The 27452-nt window shown below is 40.4% G+C and overlaps 1 protein-coding gene across 4 annotated transcripts; it reads left to right on the top strand.

The window, feature by feature from the left end:
• Positions 1–906: 906 nt before the first annotated feature.
• Positions 907–26218, top strand: LOC306976606 (guanine nucleotide-binding protein subunit alpha-11). Of its 4 annotated transcripts, none has more exons than XR_013793774.1 (8): positions 907–2019; positions 13536–13720; positions 13804–13958; positions 17346–17474; positions 20554–20683; positions 22422–22575; positions 22815–23270; positions 23305–26218. XR_013793774.1 is itself a non-coding variant. In XM_079574600.1 (8 exons), the coding sequence occupies exons 2-8, from the start codon at positions 1884–1886 to the stop codon at positions 23003–23005; spliced, it is 1080 nt and encodes a 359-aa protein (XP_079430726.1). In that variant the 5' UTR covers positions 908–1019; positions 1332–1883; the 3' UTR covers positions 23006–26218. The 4 variants fall into 4 exon arrangements, 3 of the variants coding, with proteins under 3 accessions (XP_079430725.1, XP_079430727.1, XP_079430726.1); XM_079574600.1 differs by having other exon boundaries at positions 908–1019; positions 1332–2019; positions 22815–26218; XM_079574599.1 differs by having other exon boundaries at positions 22815–26218.
• The last annotated feature ends 1234 nt before the right edge of the window (positions 26219–27452 follow it).

The following is a 27452-nucleotide window of genomic DNA, read 5'->3' as shown; positions in this document are numbered from 1 at the left end:
TCCAAAGTAAAGGCACCATGCTGACCACTCATACTGCCGCTGGGTCATCCAAGGTCCAATACGTACAAATATTAAATTTCTTTTACTCCTAAAAAGTTGCATAATGCAGCTTTAAGGGACACGCCTACAAAGGATAAATGAATAGAAAATAGGCCTAAATAAAACGCCACCAGGGTTGTAACACATCTTGTACATTCGGCTGGGCCCTTCTGTGAATGTTTAAGTCTACATTCCTTTACATTTTCAGAATATAGGCTCCTATTTATTTTCCAAAATGTCAATCAGTATGCAATGACTCATTCTCACCTGTCTCATTCAGTTCCTGTAACTGCACACTGTAACCACTAGGGGTCTCTTACAGTCTGGGTTACCTCCACACACAAAAATACAGATTTGCTGGCATTTGCTGGCACCGTGTGTGATGATGGTGATTCTCTATATGCCATTTGTTATCGTTTATGGCCTAGAGTTAGACAATTCTTAGACTATATAGGCCTATTACTATTTGAAAAGCCCATTGGATGCACTAATTTGATCGTTTTTCATTTAATTTACGACTTGATATGGTCTTTGCGTATTTCTTTATGTGTTGTCACTTACACTTATGTCTATATTACGACCCTATTTTCTTTTTATACGCTCGTTATGCATTTGTTTTGTGTCGGTCTATCACATTGCGCGAGGAGGGAGACGTCTGAATCATGGGATGTGCACAGGACGTACAGGTTCTGGTTTTTGACAGATGGGCGTTTCCTGTCCAGTCAATTGCTCTCACACCGATCCGCCTCCAAAAGGAAGGCTACCTCTCAGGCAAACTTTATCTGCACAAGTCCCGCCTATAACTAGCACCAAAAGGACTTTCATTTGCCTTGCAATCGTCCATCAATCCTAACCCACGCTACGTCAGCAACAGCGCCAGTGCGCCACACGGGAGTGGAAGACGAGGAGCGATCAGCAGCACCAGGAAAATTACTGGGAGCGATAGAATGCATGGACTAAATGGGGTCAATCGACTGCTTGTAAGACTTCTAGCATCTTAGACATTCTGTAACAGCGACGTATTTTGGAGAATCCATGTTTTGTGCGATGGAAAACATATGTCAAGCTCGACTTTCTGTTTTCTAGTCAGTGGGCTCCAGTTCCAAGGATGGCTAGCTGAGCTAACATAGCTAGCTAACAATTAGCCTGCCCATTTAGTACTCACTGGGCGATCCGGCTGGCTTCTTCTACCCTCAGTTTTACACTGCAAATATCTTATGTTATAGATGTGTTACACTCATTGGTGCTCCAATAGAGAGTTGTTATTGATACTGTTTTCTTTAAATGCACAGTTGGACGGACGCTGGCAGTGACTGCGCGGGCGTACACAGCTGAATTCTGGGCGGCTAAGCCTGTACTCAACCGGGGCGACCAGCAGAGGGCTATCACAAATGAGGCTGCGACTGCACACACTGTCCCATCTAAGGGGATAGTTGGAAAGGAAACCAAACATACGATTTCCAGCTGAGAATCACAGATACGGACTCTGTCAATATCACGCACTTGCTCTCACGTTGGCCAATTTTAACTCTAGCACTGCTTAGCATGCAAGCTAGCTTGAGTGTATCCAACCAGTCTTAATTCGCAACAGACACATCGCAGTTCGTATCTTTCAGTGTTAATTCACAACATATGCCCTGGAGTCAACTGTCCGGGTCTGTAGACTAAGGACTTTATGCCAATATTGGACCATTGGCAACTGTTTGGCAGCCAACACAGGGCCTTGTTCTGCTCCAACTAACCATCTCTTCCTACGACGTGGTGTGAAGTACCTTGTTGCTCGGAAGAGATTGATTTGAAACCAGCGTGCGCCCCTTGTCAAACGGGCTTTAGCTCATGCGGTGATGACTTTAGACTCCATGATGGCTTGTTGCCTGAGTGAGGAGGCGAAAGAGTCCAAACGAATCAACGCAGAGATCGAGAAACAACTCCGACGAGACAAGAGAGATGCAAGACGGGAACTCAAGCTCCTGCTTCTAGGTAAGACTGCATTGTCTTCATGCCCTGCTTTTATGCCGCTGCTGAATATCCTTTCATTTGATTTTGTTGATATTGCAAGTTGCATGCAAAAGGCTTCTGAATTGCATGCAAAAATCCCTAGCCGCAGTTGGTCATGTGATCACTCCTGAATCAGTTTGTCATGTTATATGTAAATCAACTGGCACGATTCATTCATTCAGTTGTTTCTGAAGCTAGATTTAAACTTTATCTTCATGCTATTCATTTTCAATTGTACTGTCATGTGAAAACTTATATATGGCAAAATAGGTTTTAATTTGGTGTTATTGTTAGAATTTTCTAGTGTTAAAATATATTGTTGAATGCAGTTATGTGTAAGAGGTTATCCCAACCCTTCATAGTACATATAATAATGTCATTAAAATGCAGCTACATACTAAAACTATTCTAATAGCATGTTTGATAAGCCTTCAATATCTACAATGTTGCTGTGTGTAGAGTCATCGCATTTAATTTCTGTGTATTTTCTGTCTAAATGTCTAATTTTTTTAATAGTAATAATTGTAATAATAATGATGCATTAGTCTTATATAGCGCTTTTCCAGATGCTTTACAATTTCATGCATTATTCATTCACTCCATACTTGGTGGTCGTAAGCTACTATTGTAGCCACAGCTGCCCTTGGGGTAGACTGACGGAAGAGGGCAAACTTTTTGATGCAGGGGCAAGATTGGAGTTTTGAACTTCCCACGAGGGCCGCATCAGTTGTTATAAACGGTTACATTTCTTATCTTGACAGTAATATAATCTTCTAAACACAGTCAGCAGAATCGCTGCAGTTATGCATCATCTTTTTTCATGTTCGTGAAAACGTTTTCACCCATTTTAGGCAATGCATATTAGGATTAAGCATGTTTTTCTGGGCCGGATTGAAGGCGGGCACATTTGGCCCCCAGGCCCTAGTTTTCCCACGTGTTGAACTGTTACAGCAGGGGGCACTTTATTAGAGGCATAGGACTGATTTATTCAGGACATTTCTGTTTAGTAGGTATTTTAGAGGTATTTTCATATCAGCAGATTCCAAAACAAATATAAAGCAAGTAGGGTTGGGCGATGATGATGTTCTTAATTGGCAGTTGAGGAGTCATCACTATGGACGATGATACCGGGGGTGGGGGTTTGGGGCCTAGGTCTCTGGCAGGCTACTTAAACTAGCATGCATAGTTCAGAATGCAGGCTGAAACAACACAATTAGGATATTTTTTTTCTTTTTTCTTTTTTCCTCTGCCACCTGTATCTGATCTTTTGCAATCCGACATCAGTCTGAAATGGCCAGGTCGCATTTATCTGAACTACACGTCATCGATGCGCTACAAATACTACTCATTTAGCTGTAAAGTAGATGGGAGCGGACAGGGAAACTAGCATAGACATAGTATATTAACAGACCGTAATCACTCACTCCTCCCCATTTGACAAAATAACTACGTTGAAGGGAAAAATCATGGCGGATTTACAGACTCCCCCTCCCCAGCTCTAACAAATCGTGTTCCTAAAAAGGGCATAAGGGTGGGATCTTCACTGTAGACTCGGCCCTTGCGTGACGTGTAGTTCGCCCAGCTCCAATGCTAACAGTCCGGCCCTCATTAGTACGAGAGTTTAAGAAAATTAGAAAACAGACTTTAAAGTTGTTTTTAATGTGTAAATGCTTTCCAATGGGGGCTATATGGAGGTACTACAGCAATGGCTTCCTCTAGTGTCGTCATCATAAAGCAGAGCAGCCCGCGGCCATTGGAAACTACACATGAACTTGTTATGATGAACTCGGTGTGTGTGAAGCCGCTCACCTCCCTCTCCACAGCTGAAATCCAGTGCGGCACGTTTCTGGTTAAAGACATCGCTGTCTCTGCTCCACAAAAGTCCATGGTCAAAAAAAGTCTCTCTTCCTTCTCAGAATGATTTGGTTGATTTGGTCGCTTTTTTCTGTTCACTTCCTCAAACAGCAGAGCGCTGTGCCGTCTACTGCAGACGCGTGACACATTCAAGCCACATCCCGTGAACGACCATGGGAAAAAAAAAAATATATAATTTTTTTTATTGGAATTGAGCATTAAGCCCTGCAGTCTGCAGTGTGATACCTGAAAAGTTTTTAGGTTCACTAGACCTACAGAAGATCTGTGCGTGTTTCTGACGGGAGGGGGCGTGGCATCACAATGGTGGCGCTCCATCGTGATGTTCGTCATCCATCACCAACCCTAACGGCATGTCTGTAATCGCTCCTGTATAAGAAAAAAACTGCAACATCAAATGTATACAATCTGAGGTGTACAAACTTGTTACAGAATTTCGCCACGATGTTTCCCAGCTCCCCTGATCTCCCCTGACCGATATCGGACGGCAAGGTGATGAATGATTGCTAAAATAAACCAAACTTAACTAGACAGATGACCCGCTCAATTTGCGTGGAACTTGCTGTGGGTGGTGTTATATTCTGAGTCACATTTGAATTGAGGATGAGGGTGATGTTAATAAACAGACAGTATCAAGATTAAGTTGTCTCCAGGTAGTGGTCTAGTGTTGCACCCTTCTACCAGCTAAATAACTCCTGTTTGAAGTAACGTTGTTGGCTTATCGGAATGTGCACTATTTCAGTCCAGTTTGCTTACTCATGACAACCTCCTCTCAGGAGAAAGTCAGCGCTTGAAGAACCACTGTTCCTGTGGTTAATGGGAGTCACAAGTAATTTAATGTGTGTCTTTATTCGAGCAAGCTGCAGTAACACCATCCGTGCACATTTGGAGTTCTTACTTGCCTCTTTACTGCAGCTCTCGTCACTGTCCTCAAAGTTTACAGTGAGCCCTGACTGAAAGGCTATTCCCTTCATCCCCATGCCTTTGCGACTGGGGTGTGGCGTAGGCCGTCCTAGAGCCTAGATTTCGGGACTTTGTGTTCACCCTATTTTAATGCCAGATGATGAGTGGATATGTCATAATGAGCTAATGTCTGAATGAGCTGCAAGGAATATTTAGATGCAGATACATTATGGCTTCTTGTGATATGGATTTTGTGTGAACTAATATGGTAATGACAATAATTTGATCATATTGTTCCGGCCTACAGTAATCTGTCAATGTGCTCACTGCTTAGGTTGCATAGGTTAATAAGTATCTGTTTTTTGGCGTACCGCTTTGTTTCTGCTATAAATTCTACCTATGTTCATGACAACTATTGTAAGCTGCAGTGTGAGACATTTTTATTCAGATCCCTGTTAGCTGCTGCCAGGGTAACGTAAGGCATGGTCGAGCTTTGTAGAAATAACAAAGCTGCAGACATTCGAGACAAATGGCCCACACACACTAGATTTAACAGCAAATTTGGGCAGTAGCATCATGGAGGGCAGCCCTGTGCTATTCCCGCTCTTTTACGGCTGACGGAAGAGCTGGCAGATGCCTCCTGTATCCTTCCTCCCACCACTGTATGTCTAACAGTGAGACTGACTCCTTGCCAAGGTTGCTCATGCTAATCATCACCCACATGAGCTTATTTCTCTGAAATATTCTGTTTCAAAAGTGTGCCAACACTGAAGACTCCGTGTCTGATTATTGAAGATTAGCCTTTTTTATTTAAGCATACAAGCATGCAAGGGAATGCAATAGAATGCAGCTATCAAAAGTATTATCTACTACCTCAGGGTTAGGGTCGTACTTTAACGTTTTTTTTGTAATTTATTGTAGTAAACGTTTTCCGTTATCTCTCATATTCTTTGAAAAATAGTAAAAAAAAAAAAAATTCTGCCAGCGTATGTAAACTTTTGAGCACAACTGTATATGTATCAAAACAGTATGTAGCAGAAAACAGCTGTTGAATAATTACTTATAGCATGTTAAAATCTGTACTCTTAATGTCACAGCTGAAATACTTATGGAGGGTCCAGCGATGCAGGGGTTTCAAAAGCCATTCTCGAGCAGTCTCCCTCAGACCCAGCTCAGAGCAACTTCGAACACCGGGAAACTCCTGAGCTCCCGAGGCTGTGTGCGCTAACATGCCAAGGAGGGCGGCTCTAAACACGGCCACGTTCTTGAGGACGAGTCGCTGTGCGGGCAGCACTTTGTCCTAACACACACGCATTTAAAGAATCATATAATTGAAGCTCTTACTACACTTAAATAAAAGTAAATGTACCTGTAGGCAACTGTTCTCTTGGTGAATTTGACTGCGCACGAAGAGAAAAGTCCTGTAATTCCATTGCTGATGGCACTTAAAATATGCCTGGAACAGCTGCGGCTTACAGACCAGTGCGGCCTACAGTATATGAAAAAAAATAAAATTGTTGGTGCAGCTTATATTCAGGTGCGATCAATAGTCCAGAATTTACGTTTTCATCAGTAAAATGTGGACAGGAAGTAGTCTTTGCCCTACACTAGCCAACAGGAAGTTTGCCAAAATATTTCATGCATACACAGAGCCTTTATTCAGCAAATTGTTGGAGTCAGGTTTCAATCTCATGATGTTTAGGTCGACGTGTGTGTTGCAAACAAACCCTTTGAACATCCAGCTTTAGGTAGCAGTTTACTATTTCAGATTGTTTTCTGTATTTATTTTTTGGTTTATTTGGTTGGTACAGTGCATAATGAACAAGCCACTCCGGATTGCATCCATTGTCGAACATACGCTCATTCATCCTGGCCTATTGTACATGTTTTTAGTGGTAGGGGAAACAAGGGTACCCGGAGGAAACCTACACAGACACAGAGAGAACATGCAAACTCCACACATAAAGGCCCCATCCAGGTGGGAATCTAACCCGGGATCTTCAACGCTAACACAAACAGTAACTGCCACTGTGCTGTGCAATATCAGACTTAAAAAAAAACATTTTTATAATTAAAGAAAGCATTGAAAAAAAGCACATTTGCCTTGCAGCGCCTCGATCATGAATCTGACAGTCACTCCAGAACTCCCATTCACAGCTAAGAGCTCCATATTCATTGTTCATTGATCTATAAATCTATAAAAACGTACTGTCATCAGTTTTCAAAATAGAAAATATGAAATGTATTACTAGTTTCACACAGTGGCACGAAGACATGGCAGGAAAGTGCCAGTGGTTGTGTGGTGTGTGTGTGTGTCTGAGCAAAGTGGTGTTGGCACACCTAGAGTTTCGGCAGTTATGTGGCAGCCAACCCTGAGGAAAAACCTGCCCAATGCTATCAGTATTATTATATATATATTTTTTTTTTATTATATAGATTGCGTACTACAGAACACCATCCTCACATTGGATGACACTGAAGTAAGAAGGAAACTATTCTGCCACTTGTAGCATAGCTCTGGGTGTAATTCAGAATCACAGACTTCTTGGATCCACTAATGGCAGGTGTGCACGGTTTGATTTGTTTTGGTCTTTTGTCTTGTTTTTGATTTTGTTTTTATCGTGAGCTGCTCTCGTCTCTACTGTGCAATGGTTCAAAGAGAATTGTTGTTATGACCAAAGTTTATCGTAGCAAATATCAGGCTACAGACACAATGTGGAGTCGGAGCAGCTCATGTCTGGCCTCCGTTGCTTATGACTCAGGCGGCGTTGACGGGACACTGACAGATCCTATCTGCAGCGAGAGGATGGCTCACAGTGCAGGATTTTAGAGGCAGTTGTGGTGAATAGGTCTGGGCTCATTCTACATGTTAGGGCATTGCTGGAACATGTAGGGGGAGGAAAAGACATAATTTTAACTTAAATTAAGTTCTTGCAGTAAATCTTATGTGTCCTTTTATAATCGTGGTAATCGTAAAACCAGTTAACCTTGACATCCTTTGTAGGGCTTCACGACAAGATCTTGCTTGATTTGATATATTGATTTTTTATATAGCATACTTTTTATTTTTCATGCAGTCGATCTTTGAGTTGCGTGCCGTACACATTTCTTAAACTGTTTTTAAACATCACGGTACTCGGTTATTACCTTCATGCAGCAACAAGATTCAAATCTGCAGGAGGCAAAGAGGCATTTTGGGAGTCAGAAAAACATGCTTAGTTTTAATCATTATCTAATAAATGTGGCGCTTTCACTCTTTCTCCCTATTCAGCTTCATACAAACATGCTTTTTTTATGATACAGTATAATTATACAATCCGATGGTTTTACCGTGGCCTTCAGTCTCCTGATCTAAACATCATTGAATATCTGTGGATAAGCCTCCAAAGAGCAGTGCGTGACAAACAGCTCAGAAATCTCTCCGTTCAAGAAGACTTTTGTAAGGAAAAAAATGGCTGAAATCCTTCAAACTAGAATTGATAGACTCTTGGCCGCCTCGAAAAGCGTTTACCTGTGTTACTTACCATATTTGGGGCTAAGAGGCATTAATTCCACAGAGTGCCCAAACTTTTGCTCTGGCCTTTTTTTTTTTACATTGATATTATTTTGAAAATGTAAATGATTAATGATGGGAATGTCTCATCTACAACCTCATGCATATTGGAGATCATTTCAACTTCCACTTGCTTAATTATTCACATTATTAGACACCGGGGTGTAAATGTAACCCACTGTACCTGCAGAAAGTTGGTGGCTTGGGTTTCATTCACTGACAGTAGCAGGAAATTGGCAGACTGTGCAGAAGTGCTTTGGATCATGATGAAGTGATCCCACACAAATGACAGATTGTCAGCCCTGAAGATCGTAAGATGGTCTAATGTCATCATATTGCCCACCGGGGCTTGTACTAAAGAGGCAGTGCAAGTTTTAGTCGATGTTGTTTAATTTAGAAGCTCTGCAGCGCGTGTGGTGTGTGTGGTGTGTGTCGTATGTGTGTTTGCCCGCACCCAAACAGAGAGCAACATGCGCTCTATGTGGTATGTCTGCACTTGTACCTGCTGCTATTAGTTATTACAGCGGAAAATCCATTCACGCTGTTGTTCTGTATTTGGTCATTTCGTTATTTTATGACTTTTTTTTTATATTAATCTATTTTCATGCATGCCCTTATAGTTTTTATAGTTTACTATTTATCTCTACCAAGTTTTTGTTTCATGTTGTGCATTTGTACTGAAGAATATTCCTAGTTTGTGAACCTGTTCACTGACTACGGCAATTATGGATGTCAAGATTAACCGGTTTTACAATTACTACAATTATAAAAGGACATAGTAGGTTAACCGTAAGAATTTTAGAAATTTCTCGCGCGAACATTCGAGCCGCTGCATGGTACAAACACTACGTAAGCTCACCAATAGTTGAGCGAGGGAGAGCGACGCTCTCCTCCAGAGTTGCATCCACCTAACAAACGAGTGAAGTCAGCAGTGTGGGACCTCTTAAGGTAGGGCTGTGCAATTAATCAAAGTTTGATTACGATTTCGATTATTACACTAGACGATCACAAAAATAGCATTATCGAGAACAAACGATTATTAAGGATGCTCTCCCGCTCGTCCATACAAAGCGCAAAAAGTCCATCCTGCGCGGTTTGTGACAGAACTGTAAATAATATCGTACTAATATTTTTTATACCTTTTTCTTGAGATAACGCCACTGTTAAGTGCTCGCCTTGTGCTGAAAGGAGAACAGCTGTTTTAGAAGCCATGACATCCTTTGCTCAGGCACTGGTTTTGTTTAGTAGAAAAGTCTAAAACTCTTCTTCAGGAGCAGATCTCAACGGAGCTCAAACAAACTCTTATTACTTCATGCCACTGAGATGATCGTTTCTGTTCCCTTCGCATTTCACGAGCTAAAGGCTCATGCTTTGGTTTGACACAAAAACATTAGCGCTGTGTGATGATGTCATCAGGCCGTGCGGCTCTGTTGGACAGGTGTGAGGGCTGGCCAGCAGGGGCAGGTATCCCTATAGGATTAGTTTAGGAACGTGAGCATATTATAAAAAAACCTAATGGCAATAAATCTATTCTGATTCTGATGTGTGTCATGCAGGACTTGACATTAACTTTTTCGGTCACCGGCCTCTGTGGCTAGTGGTGGTATATTTATAACTTCACTATAATGTTAAAGTGATCAGATTAACATGGAAAACCCAATAAGAAATCAACCAAAAATAGAATCACAGCTTGCCTTGGGCTTGTATTAAATTCCTTGTTGTTCTACAAATTTATTGATCTCTGATTTTCACATGAACAGGACTTGGCCAGTGCGACAAAGAATAAGTGCAGTTTGTAGCTAGAGACTTAGTCTGTGTAGCTTTCTCCAGGGTCCAGACTGAAGTGTTGGAGGTGAAGATCCACTGTCAAACGTGAAGCCAACTTCACCACGTCTCAAGCCTCCTTCACTGCGCCTCCTTCATTAGCTTGTTCATAATATCCCACTTTACTTTTATTCCAAGCATGTAATTGAGTTACTAATTAGAAATGTGCCATAAATAAACCTTGTGGTTGAGTAAGAGCTGTGCAATTAATCGAAATTCAATTACGATTACACCAAACAATTACAAAAATGGCATAATCGAGAAAAAGATATTATCCAGGATGCCCTCCCGCTGATCCCGCTGATGCCCTCCCGCTGATAGAACTGTTGTCTTTGTCAGGGATGAAAAAAATAACCTTAAAGGAACAGACCACTGTTTTTACATACTGAGAGATGTTCTTACCTGAGCTTAGATGAGTTGATACGTACCTGTCTGGTCTGTGCGTGCGCTCAGTCACGCAAAAAGCAGTTGGCCTCTCCCAGTATATTCCTATAGCTCCAAACAGGTTGAAGTTAGAAGCGGCCAAGCTCTTCCACGCACAAAGACCAGACAGGTACTCATCAACTCTAAGCTCAGGTAAGAACATATCGCAGTATGGAAAAACGGTGGCCTGTTCCTTTTAAAGAAAATAATTTTAGATTTTTTATTCAGAGCTCTTGAGATAACGCTACTGATAAGTGCTTACCTTTTGCTGAAAAGAGAACAGCTGTTTAGAAGAGGAGAAGAGGAGTAGAGATGTTTGTAAAGAAAACATTTCAAACAAACACCATGAGATTTTGTGTTTCTGTCAGAGGGGCAATCTCTGGAATAACTGCACAGAGGATCTCAAATATGTCACTCTCGCTTCCACCTAGGAAAATACATTAACTCTGTTTACTAGTTTAAAACTGTATTAACCTGCTTAAAGAATGTTTTTTTGATGTAACGTTAGAAAGTTAACAAAAAACTTGTGGCGTAAGTTTTAGGGTAGGCAATAAACATTAGCTTCAGCCTATACCTTTTTGGTGATTTTGTATGTTATGAAGAAATATACTTAACTGATTGTAAATAATTTGTGCATAATTCTGACCGAATAAACTGAACTGAACCGTATTCCGAAATTTGTTAACATGGGTCTGGAGGTCCAAATGAAATCAGCACTACATGAACACAAAGAAACTGGTGGCCATAGCCAAAAACAGGTAAATACAAACAGTAAAAATACTAGTCCTCAAAGATGAAAAGATATTACCCCAAATACCCCTCATGTACCATAATGTTTAGCAAAAAGCCTGCTTTTCTTTATGAATAATCCTTACTCAAGCATAGGTCAAATGACAACAGCTCAAAGGAGTAAGATTTATAGTATAATGTGTCCAAAAGTTCTATGAATGAGCCTATAGTAATATTCATTGTGATGTTTCATTTGTCACATTTTGTGAGTTAATGTTTAAAGGAACATTTTATAGTTTTACTTTAAAAACAAAACATTTCCGAGTGGTGACATATTAGGACAGTCTCAATTGCATTAGGATAATTGTAGGATAATTAGGATTATAGCTCAAAATTCGTTGAAAGGGCCCCAAACCTTATCCTGACCCCCACTTTAATGTATCTGACATTGTCTCATTTGTCTTCAATTCTGGAGAAGCACATTACAGAACCTGATTCTTATATATCAGACTGCAATATGTGTGACATTGTTATAAATTCCCAGTGATTCACCAGTTGTTTTTGCTCAGTGATACTCTATCATCTCTATGGCACGTGCACAGTAGTGCCGGGCATTCTCGTCGGTGTCTTTCCGGTCGACCTTTTTCACCATGCCTGAGTTTGCAGCCCTGAATCGACCAGCCCCAAGTCGGTATACATCATGAGTTGATAAGAATTTCTGATCACAATTATCATCATGGAAATCTTGTACTGTCCTATCCCTAGAACGGACTGTATTCTCCTAGTGTTTGCAGCGACATCTGCTGTAGTCTTCGTTGGACTTGTTTATTTACAACAAAGGAGAGAGCGGTTGTTCACAACATTCATAAACAATTTGGTTTGTCTCTTCATTTATAGTTTGAAAATGATTGGGTGATGGTTAATTCCCACAGACGAGCACTGGTCGGATAAAGACATGGAGGCCGAAGTTCGCATGTTTGAGTGTCTGCGGGGACTGCTTCAGCTGCTGTGTTCTGCCATGTTTTTATGAGTTTGCGGCTGAAGTTGCCATGGGAACAAGCATTACCCTCTGGAGTCGCTTCAGTCAATGTACAGTGACTGCTGGGTTTTCCAGTTAGGCTAGGGAACAATGTAATCTGTTGATTTGAACTAATCATGCCTACAAGACATGACTCCGCAGTCCTTCAAATTCAAAGCAAATGAATAATGGATACTTCATTAAGCATTGAGCTGGCTGTTCTGGGACCACTTGTCTATTTCTCTGGTACTTATGCGACACAAAGCAACTTAAATCAGGCTTCACACCAACCAAACATCCCGTGTCTGTCATTCTGTCTTCCTTTCCTTTTCTATTCCTGTGTTTCCTCTGTTTATAAACGCAGCAGAGATCTAACACAAGCAGAAGAACTTCAGCGCAAGGTGTAATGTTTTACAACAGTAGGCGGTGCTAATGGCCGCAATGTCCAACGTTTAGACCCTTGACGGTTTTCTTTTTCAAAATTTTCAATGAACCTGTCACAATTTACTATATTGCAATACAAATTGACCTGGCCCCCAGAAGTATTGTACGTATTGTGAGTGTCCTCCCAGTCCTAGTGTTATCCCCATGAATTTGTCGCACATCTGCTCTTAATGACAGTGGACACAATTCAAGCTTGTGACTGCCTTCCTGTTGTCAAAAGATGCCTGTGAAGTAAATTAAAAGCCTTCTGTGTCTAATTGCTTTTTTATTGTCAATAGAGTAAATCATCCAGTCAGACTTAGAGTATGTAGCCCATGTAAAGATGTGAAACTTGCTGTTAAGGTTCTTTTGAACTTGAACTTTGATCAGAGATTGATCAAAAACAAGTGCAATGAAAGAATATTGAAAGATCCCTTTTCATTCTCGGCCCCAAAAATACCATGTGTCTGAAACTAGACATGGAGTCTTCTTTTATATGTGCTCACATTTTGGAGTGACTTCACGTGTTTATCATGTGTTGTTGACTTTCACTTTGTGTTTTTAGATTCACACATCTTCGTTCAAAATGTTATTCTGTTTTAATTTGTTAATGCTGACAATAACTACATATACTTTGCTGTGTAGTAGCACTGGCTCTATCCCATAGTCCACTGTGTGTGCTAAAAGCATGTGCCATTTTTCTCAAATGTTTGTCTTAGGTCAACACTTGCTAACCTCAGGTGTTCCTTTCAGGCACGGGTGAGAGTGGCAAGAGCACCTTCATCAAGCAGATGAGAATAATCCATGGTTCTGGCTACACAGATGAGGATAAGAAGGGCTTCACCAAGCTGGTTTACCAGAACATCTTCACTTCCATGCAGGCCATGGTCCGAGCCACTGAAACACTCAAGATACCTTTCAAGTATGAACAGAACAAGGTGTGTGCTGCCTGTGGTTTGTTGGTGCTGTGAATGCCTGGTGTAATAGTTTTCTAATGGTGTATCTTCTTGGTTGCTCTCAGAATAATGCTCTACTTGTGCGGGAGGTCGATGTAGAGAAAGTGGCATCGTTCGATCAGCCGTACATTGGGGCGATAAAGATGCTGTGGACTGACCCTGGCATCCAGGAAGCATACGACCGCAGACGAGAGTACCAGCTCTCTGACTCCACCAAATAGTAAGTTTATGCATGTGCCTAAATTCAATATTACATTATAGACGGGGTTAGGAGGACGTTTAATGTTATTCATGTGTGGACTTCTTTTACCTTACAGCTTTGAGGTTTGTATTGAGTGGAGTAGAAAATTGTGTGGTAGCATAGAATAAAGGTCCTATATTATGCATTATTCTGGCTTTTTAAACTACTTTTGGATGGAGCATCAGTAGATTAACATACACCCATGGTTCTTGACTAGACTAGACCCAGTACAAGTGCTGAGAAGTTTAGTGAGTGAGTTGGAGCGTGCCTGTGCAGACCCTTCCAAGCATCAGAGGGAACGCGTTTTTGTGCAGAAAGTCATCTGACTCTTTTCTCTCACAGATGTGACCGCGTGAAAATGTAACGTTTTAAAAGCCACATCTACGGTGGCCTCTGTATTGCGTGTATTATCAAGAATTCCACAGCAATGTATTGTCGTATAATTTTTTGAGGTCACCACTTATCAAGAGTTGTTCCAATGCCAATTTGGAATCTGATTTTATGTCAATACTAGAGTTCTCAGGTATTGGGTATTGACAAACACCGGAAACAAAACTCAATGCTCACGTTATCTTAAAACTGGCTGTGGGGGCAGTGCACTGTAGACACAACACCTACAATAATCACAACATGCATTTCAGTTATCTTTTTGTTGCCTTACATTAATCTTTAGAGTGTATGCAGAACATAAAGAATTGAGACGCGCAAGTCACAGTGAAGTACTTTGTCGTGCACGATGAGTAGGGCTGGGTACAGGGATAAAACATTAGATACCTGTACTTAAATGTTTCATGGTTTAGGATACCTATAGAGCACTTGTAGTATTTGTCATCTAGAACTAGGACTGGGCACCGTTACATTTTTTTCTGATAGCAATACTCTTTTGACAAATATTTGTCGTAGAACCAGAAAACGGAGCGATAAGATCAATTATTTTACATTTGTATCATTTATTTGAGCTGACACACCAAGTCACTTCCATTTAAGCCAACCTCCCTAGATTTACCAGTTCAGTGTCAACATTGCAAACCTGCACATATCATTTCCATCTAGCAGTAACTAACCTTACACCAGTTTTCTTATTGTCACACAACCACTAGACATCGCATCACAAACTCTTCTCTCTCAAACACACACAGACAAACTCCTCTCTCAGTTGCCAGTTTGCAGAGTTTGCTGTATATACACAAATACACACACACCAATCTGCATGATGGGCAAAAAAAAAATCAGATGGGCTACATTAAATTCACACTTTTGTTTTAATTTTACAGCAATAGAGGATTTGGGGATTATGAAAAGAACTCAAATAGGAGTTGTTTTCAAGGAGTTGTATCATCAGCAAAACAGAGCTGTGTGTATCTTCTATCTCCGCTCAGCTGTGAAAAGTGGGCGGGGCAGACAGGCACCTGTCCACTGTAGCGACTCTGAGTTCACACAAGTCTGTTAAAATACTCCATGAATGATCTGCCCTGCAGAGGAGATGACGTTCGGTTTACTTCACTCTGAAATGAGCTTCGGTGCCCAGTTCAGCAAAGGGTCTCCTAAAAATCTGCATGGAAAAGAAAGCACCCCATGAACGTGCACCACATCACAAGAGAACAGAAGCGATCGAAATTAGGGCTGAAACAACTAATCGATTAATCGACAACTAATCGATTATTGAAATAGTCAACCACTATTTTAGTCTCCTAGTCGATTTCTAGTAAACACAGACTCAAATAGAGCAAACATGAAATGAAAATCTTTTATGAAAACCTACTTTGTTTAAAGTTAGGGTGTTTAGTGCATTGAAAATTTCATAAATATCCGTCTGTGTCTCATCAATCAGAAGCAGAATTAGCGTCAAGAGCCTCCAACAAAGTTCACTTTAAGTTTACTCCATCAACATGTCCTCAAGCGATGCCAATTTAGCGTTATGTGATAATAAAGATAAATTCATACATCATTCACAGCCAATCAACTTATTGATTAATCGTGAAAATAATCGGTAGATTAATGATTGGTAGTTGCAGCCCTAATCGAAATGTATGCACAGTTTATCTGTCAGATAAAAGCCAAATAAGGTCCAGTTGTAGAGAAATGAGACCTGGACAGATGACAGAAGGAGCAGGCGCTTGGCTGTGCAGTTGGACACCGTGGTATTCACCTTATTCCAGAGGTTTCTGTGGGTGTTGCAATAAATTGTGCTCCCCCTTCCACTGGTATTAGTTTACATAGCACTGCAGACGTCAAGAGAAAATCTGTTCTACACGGACACAAAGCTGTTTTCAGGCCGTCCAAAGAAACCGTGCAGAGTTAACTTGCTGTAAATTAACATTTTGCACAAATCAATCTACTGTAAATCATCGGCGAATTCTGTATCCCTAGATCGGATTGAAAAAGAGAAGAGCAGTTAGTGTCCGTCAAAAGACCTATAACCAACGATCCACTAACTGCTTGTGTATGTGCATCCCCAGGAATGCACTTGTTCGAGCTATGGTAAAAGTATCAATATATTTTGACTTTAGTTTAAATAATTGGGTCAACAGACAGCACGGTCTCCACATGATCAACAAATACCATTAGTATTTTTTAACATTATTTTACTGTAGTTCACTTCACTTGGCTATACTAATCATTTCTTTTCGATGAATGCGAAAGAAGGCAATGATGAATATTGCACACAGGTATCGCCTTAATAAAAACATTAAAGCCCAATCAAAGCAGTTAAGAATAATATAGGACCTTTTAAAAGTGTGTTTTTTATTAGTATTAACATTAGCATGGCTTGTTCTTAGCCTTGTGGCTAGTTGCACCTGTGTCATATATTGCTCCCCTTCCACAGCTACCTTACTGACTTAGAACGAATAGCAACACCAGGGTATGTGCCCACTCAGCAGGACGTGCTGCGGGTTCGAGTCCCAACCACCGGCATCATTGAGTACCCTTTTGACCTGGAGAATATTATCTTCAGGTACTGGTGTCAAATGCCATCCATGCAAGTGGTTAACTAGCTGCATGACAGCTGGTCAGCCAGTGGGTGATGAGTTATTTCAATCTATTCAGCTGGGCTGGCTCTCTTAACACATTTCTGCTGGTGCGCTCTCAAACACTTCAAGACCAAACAAAATTACAAACGTGATGAAGCTGATAAACTTTAAGTTATTATTCAAATGTTTGACGTCTTAATTTTTAACAATGGTGTTTGAGAGCCGCCATCAGCGATGCAGACACCTTTCTGAGTTGATGGTACAAAATTGTTGGCCGATCCTTTCTAAGTCCTCTGCATCTGGACTGGGCCACTTGCTTCTGTAGATCGTGTGCTGTAACTGCTGGTATGCTTTACTCTCTCTGTCCTTCCTCTCTTGTCCTTTCTACTTCTAGCTATTTAAGTGATCTGGATCGCATTGCTGAGCCGTCCTATCTACCAACTCAACAGGATGTGCTTAGAGTTCGAATCCCAACCACTGGGATTATAGAATACCCTTTCGACTTGCAAAGCATCATTTTCAGGTAGACGTAGATCTGTTTGTTTGTCTGACCAAGTTTTTGTAATCATTTACCTATTGTTAAATTACCTATCATTGCAACTGTCATCATTATATAGTCTTTGTATTTAATTTGTCGATGTTGTTGGACCAAATTTAGAATAGGCTTTGATGATTCCACTTAGGGCTTCATTTAAATTATTTTGCAATATTTAATGGTATTGTTAAGTAACCCACAGGCAACTTGTACATAGCCCACAGATGGCATGGCTGTTATCTTCACTTTCACTCTGTCTGAAAATCAACAGCTGCAGATGGACCCATGGAATAAGAATGATTACAAAAGTGTGCAAATCGATGGGAAACCATCATGACAGCCCCCTCCTACGCCTAGCAAAGCTAGAAATAACTCTGCTTCCAATGAGATGCTACTGAAGAGGTTCCCAGCAGCCCTGGTGCACCATCACTGTAACAGGGCTGCTCATAGCTTGAAACAAAACCTGTATTGATTTATCAGGAAAATTACATTAGAAAAGTGTAATTTTTTTTACTCAAGCAGGGAAGTCACAATGTGCTATTGCATTTGGTTGACACGGCCAAACATCAACAAAGTAGTCATTCATAGACAAACATCTCTATCAGGCTCGCTTCCTTTTCACTTAATTGGCTTTTGAAGACCCAGAAAATGACATTTCTCTTGCCTCATCCAGCATAGGCGAGTCACGCTAAGTAGGTCGGCTCTTGTTGCTAGAAGGAGAAGGGGTCATGTCATGTGAAGGATCTTATCGGCGAGTCAATTCATCAATGCCACATCGTTTTGGGAGAGTCACTGGCATACTGTGTCATCAGAGTTCTGAAGGCTATTGTCTCAAGTTATCTGCAGGCAAATTTAGTTTGACACTTTCATTCATTAATACAATGGAGGGAATAAAAAGTAGGGATGAGGGTTTCCGTTATCCGGCTGCAGCCGGACTTTGGCCGGATTGAAAAGCAAATGACCGGTAAATATAATATTCATCCACAAAAATTCTACATACAATATGAACCCAAGTCAGTGACAGACATAACAGAGCGTTTATGAGGCAGGCATAAATGTAAAAAAAAGTTTTAATATTTCTACCAAAAAACTTGAACTACGCATTTTATACAAAGTGCAGTTAAACGCTGCATCAGCACACCACAAATGCAGGCTTTTCTTACAAATCCGATTTAGATTATTCTTAAAACCCACGTGTGTTCAGTCAGGCTGAAGCGCCACTATCGTAACGGCTCCTCCCTGGAGTGCGGCCGTGTTTAGAGCCTCTTTCCCCCAGCCGGTCTGTGCAGACTGTCACACTGAGAGCCGCTGAACACCGGGAAACTCCTGGGACAGAGCTGGGTCCATGGTGAAACCCTCTAAGCTGACTTTTGTTTAATTTAGCCTGCGCTTCGCTTTGTCCACAATATTTCAGTGGTGAGAAGATTAAGCACATTTGTTTTGCCCCCAAAGCCACGTGATAAGGGCGGCAGGGCCTCCTCCATTGCCCCAGTGTGCTACAAACCGTGGACAGAGCTGGAGCTAGACAGTGACATGGTATGCTACGTGTCTGAGTTATTGTGCAGATGCGTGGAGTACGTCCGAAAGGAACCATGTGACCCCTGCAGCTCTCCGTCTCCTCACACACTAATTTGTTTGGATTTGGAGCGGTCATCACATCAGAGTTTTTTTGACCCACTCACTTGTATTAAAGCGCTTTAGGCGACTTTTGTAATGTGACTAGCACTAAAACAAATAAACTTCTTCTCCGATCCAATACTGGTATGGGATATCGGAGCCAATCCTGGGAAAATATGATATCTGGTATCGATCCAAACATCTGATACTGAACCGATGCCTGTTTTGACTCTCCCCATTAAGCACAACCTTCACCAACTAAATCTCAGTGAATGTGGACATGCCTCCTTTTGAAGCTCTTAACCATGACAATTCAGTTGTTGGTTTTGCACTCCCCAACATACTTTTGATCGCCACAGCTGTATTCTAATGCTAGTACCAACTAATCAAGGCTGGGACAGATAACTAAAGGAATAAAATCAAATTGGCCACAGCTTAAATTAATGTAACCTATTGCGAGTCATGTAGCCTATTTAGTGTAGAAAAGTCTAGTGATCGCAGTTTAATGTTTTTCTATTATCCAAGGGTTTTCTATTAATAAACTGTAACACTTCATAATAACTACACCTTCTTTAGCCTGAATAAATGCTGAGTTAATAAATCCTTTGTCTGCGTTTTAGACGTGAGGAGAAACGAAATGACAAAAATCTTAACGCCACCACTCTGATTCCACAATCACGCCACTCCCTTACATGGTGTATGCGCGGGTGTTTTACCATCATAAAAGTGCAGAAACACTTTGACAAGATCCGCTGTGACTGAAAAATTAAATTGCTCCTCATGTTTGGACCTTCATATATCTTTATGATTAATATAAATGAATTCTCAGTTGGCCATTTGTAATGTACAAACATCTATAGACATAGCCATTAAATACCGCATGCCATTAAGTTCCGCCATTTTCATTTTTGCTCCCCATTTTTACCAAATGTATATATGTATATATTTTTTCTGAATTCAACTATAATAATCATCGGAGGCTCTAATAAATGTTTCATTCCATGTGGTGCAATAAAAGGCCACAGGTTTTAAAGACACTGAGTCTATGCCTGGAGTCTGGACTTAAATCTGGCCCTGGCTAAGTTCTCTGAATAAGTTTCCATTGTAGCTGAGCCAGACTCAGAGTACAGCAAGCCAGTTTTACGACACGTCCCTCTGTCTGTTTATAAAGCAGTTAACTTATTCAAACATTTATCATGCCTTTTCAACATAATGCATGTAATCTTTTGCATTGGCTTGAGCAAGATGTGCAAAATCATAGCATCTTTTGTCCAAGCCAAGCGCACGTGGTCCATCAGCTCTGTCCTTGTCTTTGCAGTCGCATCTTTTGGTTTTGCTTGCCTGAATGTCTTTCATTTCCATCCATTGTTGTATGTTGTATGGTGAGCTTGGCCTGGATCATTCATGGTTTTATTGGTCAAGTACTGATTTGTTTTTCTTCCTTTAAAAGGATGGTAGACGTGGGAGGCCAAAGGTCAGAGCGGAGGAAGTGGATCCACTGCTTTGAGAATGTCACCTCTATCATGTTCCTTGTGGCCCTCAGCGAGTACGATCAGGTCCTGGTTGAATCGGACAATGAGGTGAATGAGCTGAAGCCGGACACTTTCAAAACATATCTGAACTGCAGGATTAGCAGGTGTTTTATAAAGCCCAAAGGAGACCAATTTGAAATTTGTTTTTGGAGCACCACTTAATTGTGACCACTAAAATGGCCATTTAATTTCAGTAGTGATTCATTTTACAGCCCTAATGGCATTCTTACCTAAGCAAAATCCATACAATTGAATGCTCTGTGTTGTAGCCTGTTTATCTTCAGTTAGAATTTGTGTTACTGAAGGTAATTTCATCATCTCTTGCACGTCCTACTGCTTCTCTCGTGCGTAGGGTCACATGACCGACAACTGAGCTGAAATGACCATTGCACTGGAGCTTTTTGTTTGGTTTAAGTAGCACAGTATGAATTGGCATTTTTTATATTGCCTGAGGAATTTGATTACAATGTGGACTAAGCGTTATACTCTGGTGACAATTGTAATCATTTCAAACACATCTTAATAGGGATGGGTATCGAGCCCCGGTATCATAACGGGCCCACGTGTGCCGGTCCACCCGGACCGATAAGCTCCAGCCTTAACGGTCTTCTTAACGGGGCCGCTGCATTGCTGCGCTAATCACACGCGCTCAAATAATCACCAAAAAAGTATCTCTCCTGGATGCGTTCCTGCATCAGACCGGTTCATCCCCGCTACCCCGCACGGTGTCGGCCCATCCCTGCGCTCTGACACTGCCCTGTCTCCCCTCTGCAGCTATGTGCGGCGAGACAGGTGCGCACGGGAAAAAGACACCCCGTGTTAGATATTCAAAACGTGCTTATTCTACTCAGAAACCCCCCGAACTGCTGCCGCTAACCCGCTGTATAAAGCGAAACATAACGACTATGTATTGAACAAACAGATGAGCCACGCGCACTTTTCTTCATTCACAAATACTCTAAGCTGTGATTTGGTCAAAACCCCAACTTAACTGTAGCTTCATTAATACACTTGTACACTTACACTTGTATTACACTTTACAAGCCTGTGTCACAAGTTCCTCAAAGTACTACATAGTAGTCCATTTACCACGTGGCTATATAATGTGGTGTTCAAATCCTGAGCTCTTATTATGTCAGTGCCTGATCCGGCCCGCGGGCTGTATGTTTGACAACCCTGCAAAACGGGCAAGGCTAACTGTGGGCTAGCGCCACTTTAAACAGTATTTACAGCCAAGTTTGAGTGAAAAAAATGATTTCCATCGTGTAATTGGATGTACAATATCCCGCTCTCCCTTCGCCTTTTCTGTCAGCGTAGTATTTACTCTCACGGACAATTAATAAGTAATAGAATCGCAACTTGCTACAACACCTGCAGTTGCGCTTATTATTATTACTTAGTACTGCTTTAGGTGTATGCGCAAATTGGAAATAAAATGTAGAGCAATAAACAAATATAGGCTAAGGATTAATGCCTACACAGTAGCCTCTATCTATTTTTTCCTTTTTAAAGTACCGATAAGAGTAGTATCAATAAATCCTTAACGATACCCATCCTCATATATTGATCAATATTTACACTTTGCTGGTTAGAAAATAATGCTATATTGATCTAAATCTTCAAATCCTACCAGAGTGCGAAAATATGATGACATGTATGAAAATTGCACTGAAGATTTGAGAAATGGCGGCATATTTTGCCATATCAAAATGCGGGGGGGAAAAAAGTGGCACGGTGGCAGAGCAGTTTTTTAAAGTTTGTGCTGTCTGTGTCTGTGTCTTGTCAGAATCGTATGGAGGAGAGTAAAGCTTTGTTCAGGACCATAATCACATATCCGTGGTTCCAGAACTCTTCAGTCATCCTTTTCCTCAACAAGAAAGACCTGCTCGAAGAAAAGATCATGTATTCTCACCTTGTTGACTACTTTCCCGAGTTTGACGGTGATTATCTGTTTAGCTTCCACTGTTATTATGTATTTACACTGTTGTGTTTTGGTAGTGACACCCCATGGCCATATTGACGAATTGCAGGTATCTTTGTTACAGAATGTATCATAGATAAATCTCACTTTATTTTTTAGATGTAATCCTGTACATTGCACTTTTAATATGTTGTCTCTGATGTCCACAGCAGACACAAATGCAAAATATGTAAGTTAACTGGTGTTTAACTCTTGCAGGTCCGCAAAGAGATGCCCAAGCAGGCCGCGAGTTCATCCTAAAGATGTTTGTGGACTTGAACCCAGACAGTGACAAGATCATCTACTCCCATTTCACATGTGCCACTGACACAGAGAACATCCGCTTTGTCTTTGCAGCCGTCAAAGACACCATCCTGCAGCTCAATCTCAAAGAATACAACTTGGTTTGAAAAAGAATGGGAAGCAAAAAGGGAGAGAACAAGAAAGAGTCATGCAGTCCCTCTTTGTGCAGTTTCTTTACCAACAAAAATCATCTGCATGAAACTCAAAAGAGTGAATCCTCAGTTTGTCTCTGATGCTCTGGGTTGGATTGGTCATTTTTTTTAAATGATCGTGTGATATGTGGTTAAAAGACTTGCTTTACTTGCACATAAATCTGTTTAGCTCTTAACACTCCCTCATCCCAGATGAGGCCTAAATTTTCACTAAACACTAGTTTATTCTTCCTTGATCGTTTCACTTGGGTAAGGGGCCTTCTTTTGTTTGACTCTTCGAAAAGGGCTCACTTCCTTATTTTTAAGCCACTTGTGATATACACTACAACAGCGCAGCAAACACGACGCTACATCTTTGCCCCGGCTCATTTGCTTATAAACTATGGAGGTGTATCTAGACCACACGGGCTGCCCCTGATCTGTTGAGTTGTCAATTTAGCATTTAATTTACCAAATGACCTGAGCAATGGTTCATAATCTCCCAGTGGGTTGAATGTAAATGTGTTTCCATTTTTGGTGCAGCATCTATATAGACTAAGCTTTTGAATTACCTTAGATACAATTCCTCCTTGATTTGAAGCAGTCAATTACTGTAAAACCTAAATCCAAGAGCACTCCTTGCACTTAGTGTGCAGGGTTAAAAATAATGTGTATCGAAAAATGGCATTGCCCCATTGCACCTTCTGTTTTTGTCTTTGAGTCCCCACCCTGATTAAGCAATTGCAGGTTGACACTAATTTAGTTTTATCCTTTGTTTTATCTTTGTTTTTGTACCTTTGCCAAAATTTAAACATTATTTTTTGTAAATAGGATTTTGTTTGCCAGATTCCTGCTCAAGTGTTTTGGATAATAGTTGAATTTAGGCTGTTAATTGCCAAAAGAAGGTGCTTTTATTTACTTGGATGTTATTAACAGTATGGCAACTCTGGTGTATTAGTACTGTGATGTTTTCACTGATGGAACTAATACTTACAGTACAGTGCAATAGGTGCCGTTTTAAATACTCATGTCATCGAAGTCACAGGCTCTCTTAATCACTTCTGGATTGCCATATTCGGCCATCATTTTGTAAAGTATTTTAGCAAGTGAGTAAATAGTTTTTTTTGTATCCAATTTATCGATCAGATCTATATATTGTTGTTACAATAATTTACACTTTCTCCCCAGTTACAGCCCAAAGTTTTTCCAATCTAGAGACGGGAGGAGATTTTATACTGCTGTAAAATATCAAAACTATTTTAAGAACAAGTGTTCCATCTTTCTAATAATACTTCATATATTTAGTTGTTGCTGTTCTGTTTCAAATGCTTGATGGTGGAAATTCAGATTTCCATTTCAGGTTTGTGCTTTATGCAAATAGGAAAAAAAAATCTGATAAAAAAAACTTGGTGGTGAAATATTTACTGTTTTAATGAGGCTTGCATTTTTGTAATTTTGAGGACATGTGATGGCTGTTGGTACCAATCCCATATCGTGTCTCTTGCCTGGACGTTAAATATTCCATTAAGCTGAAAGTTGATAGAAGTTGATAGATCGCTATTTTTGTCTTCACTATGTAATTCAGGTAAATTTTTCATAACTTTCATCACAAGGGCTACTACTAGCAGCTTTGGTGTGGAGTGAATGGACTCTGGATAGACACCATGGAAAACACTAGGTGCAATTATTAAAGAGGCTGATTTAAGATGTGTGTGCGGTGATGAGGTGGTGTGCAGGATGATGGCTGTACGTTCAGTGAGGGAGGAATGCAGCAGTCCACTTCTATTTATCACATTCCTTTACAAGTCTAGTGGCGGTCATTGTTCACTTTGACAATGGCTTTTTTATGTACTGATCCCGTTTCTGTTCTGCCTGTTTATATTAACGAACTGTTCTTGGATGGATGCTGTAGTAGCTGGTATGACGTGTGCACCAGTATCATCTGAAATAAAAAGGCTCTCCCGATTAATATGGATGACATTTTAACATCTGAAATAGGCAAATATTGTGGATTTTTCCATTGTGCTTACTCTTGATTGGTCCTGCAAATGGCTACTCTGGTGGGTTGTGTTAAATAATGTAATATGGTCCGAATGTTGCTCATGCTTGATCAGATTATTTAAATTTCTGTTTTTGCCTTATCTTCACTTTTAGATGGCAGTCCATCGCAAAAATGACATGCCAATCAAATACTGATATATATTTTTTTATTCAAAAAAGGCTAATGACGTGAATCTTTCCAAACACTGCTCATTCCACATGAAGCTGCCTCAATACTGATGAGGAATTTAAGTGAAGGTACTGGAAAGGTTAATATGTTTTATTGTGGCTGCCATGATTAGTAGATGCATAAATAATGTTTACATTTCTGCCATCCTCAATGCCCTGACTTGATTGGACTGCGTATTCTTACCCTGGGTCAAAGGCACTGAAAGTGCAGCACCACAATGGGCCTGTGCTCTTGCTCATTCAGGTGCGCTCATTGGTACTCTGAGGAGTGTGTGTGCGTGCGTGTATGTGTGGGTGAGTGTATATACTGTATGTACACTTTGATGGCTATTGCTTATGCTTGATATCCATTCTGACTAGAGGGGTGGACTACAGTGGTATTGAAGCTATCTTTGCATTTATTTGTGTGCAAATTTGACACACCTTTACATGTATTGAGGACCACTTAAATTGACTTTTTTAAAGTTCAAATAAACTTTGTGTGGTGGTGTACAAAATGAAAGTAATGTATTTTTTTTTCTTTTTTAAGTATACCAAATGTAAATTATGTATGAGTGTGCCAATCCCCTTTTCTGTAAAGCCAGAATTTTACAAGTGCCAATATTGTGAAAATCAGATGACTAGTAAATGACATTGTCCACTTTTGAAAACAAACACTAGTATATATAATATAATATAATTAAAGACAATTTGTTCGATATCTGATTAATAATGAACTGCTGTTTTTTAATGTCATTTTAACTGCATGTCTTTGTCAGGTTGGGACTGTTGTGGGTGGGTTTGGTACTGTATTCCTGCAGCACCCTCATGAAGGGTCCTAATCGTTATTAATTTACAGTATTTTAGCCATATTTCTCTTTTGTATGTTTCATTTCAACCACTGTTGCCTGAACCTCATTCAACATGAAAATAATTTTCATAGCCTTCTCCTTTAAATGTTTTAAATTGAAATAAATATGTTCCTATACTCTTACTGTGTCATTTTTGTGATTCTTTTTATACCTTTTGGTGTATCTTTAATTAGGTATATCTTGCATATATCCCACAAATGCAGAGAATCAGCATTTTTGTGTCTGTTCTGTGATGACGAGATCAATACCCCATGTCCAACACGAGTGCTTGAGTTTACTCTGCATTGAAGACGTCTAGGTAAGGAAGATTGCGTTGAATATGTGTTGGGTCTTAGTTCAGCTCTGTCCTGGGCTGCTCACCGGACTCTGCCGAGGAGGAGGTGAGGGACAGGAGGATGTCAGCCAAGCTCACCTCTCACCCACTGCACTTGACTGTAGAGGTACAGTACAGTACATGAGATAACAATCACCTCTTTTTTGCTATTTGTTTGCACATTATCCTGTTCTGTGATTGCACATTTTCCTGACTAGTATTTACGCTCCCTGAGCGTCATTTGGAGCTGATGTAATCAGTGAGTTTCTCCATTGTAAGATCAATAAAGTTCTATCTTATACGGTGTTAATTTCGTTGACGGAAATATTTAGTCCTAATTTTAGTCAAAGTAATATTTTTCTGACTAAAACTAAATTACAAGTCTTTTATGAGACTAAAACTATGACTAGAATGTCCAGATATTTTCGTCGACTAAAATAAGACTAAATATAAATGAAAACAGACTAAAATCATCCAAACCTTCCAATGACAGTTTGGAAGAGCCTCAAATCATTTCAATTCACTGCCAAAAGAACAGCTCTGTGCTTTGTTTATGTGGGTGAAGCTCCATGAAGCAAAGGACCTTGATTAAAAATGACTAGACTAAATATTTTCAATGCAAAGCTGACTAAATTTGTCTTAAAGGTGTATTATGTAACTTTTTATGTGGGAGAATAATTTAATATTTTGCTGTTTTGACCTTGTAGTGACCCAGTAGTTGTATGTTGTCACCATGACGCCTTTACTTTCCATCACAGTGGTTTCTACAACGCTCCAGAAACAATTGTTTGGAAGGTTTTCTCTGTTGACGGACCACAATTGATCCTGGAGCTTTGTAGAGGCCACTGTAATGAAAAGTAAAGGTGCCATGCTGAACACTCCTACGGCCACTACAAGGTCAAATAATCTTTTTTTCCCCGGCATAAAAAGTAGCATAATGCACCTTTAACTTTAGGCGACTAAATTTACATGCAATTATAGTTGACTAAAACTAGACAAATTTGAAGAAAATAATCCTACTAAATCTCGA

This window comes from Gobius niger, assembly GCF_951799975.1.
Source record: "Gobius niger genome assembly, chromosome: 17".
NCBI classification, from domain to species: Eukaryota; Metazoa; Chordata; class Actinopteri; order Gobiiformes; family Gobiidae; genus Gobius; species Gobius niger.
Note: the sequence above shows the minus strand (reverse complement) of the source record. Positions and strands in the feature narration are given on the sequence as shown.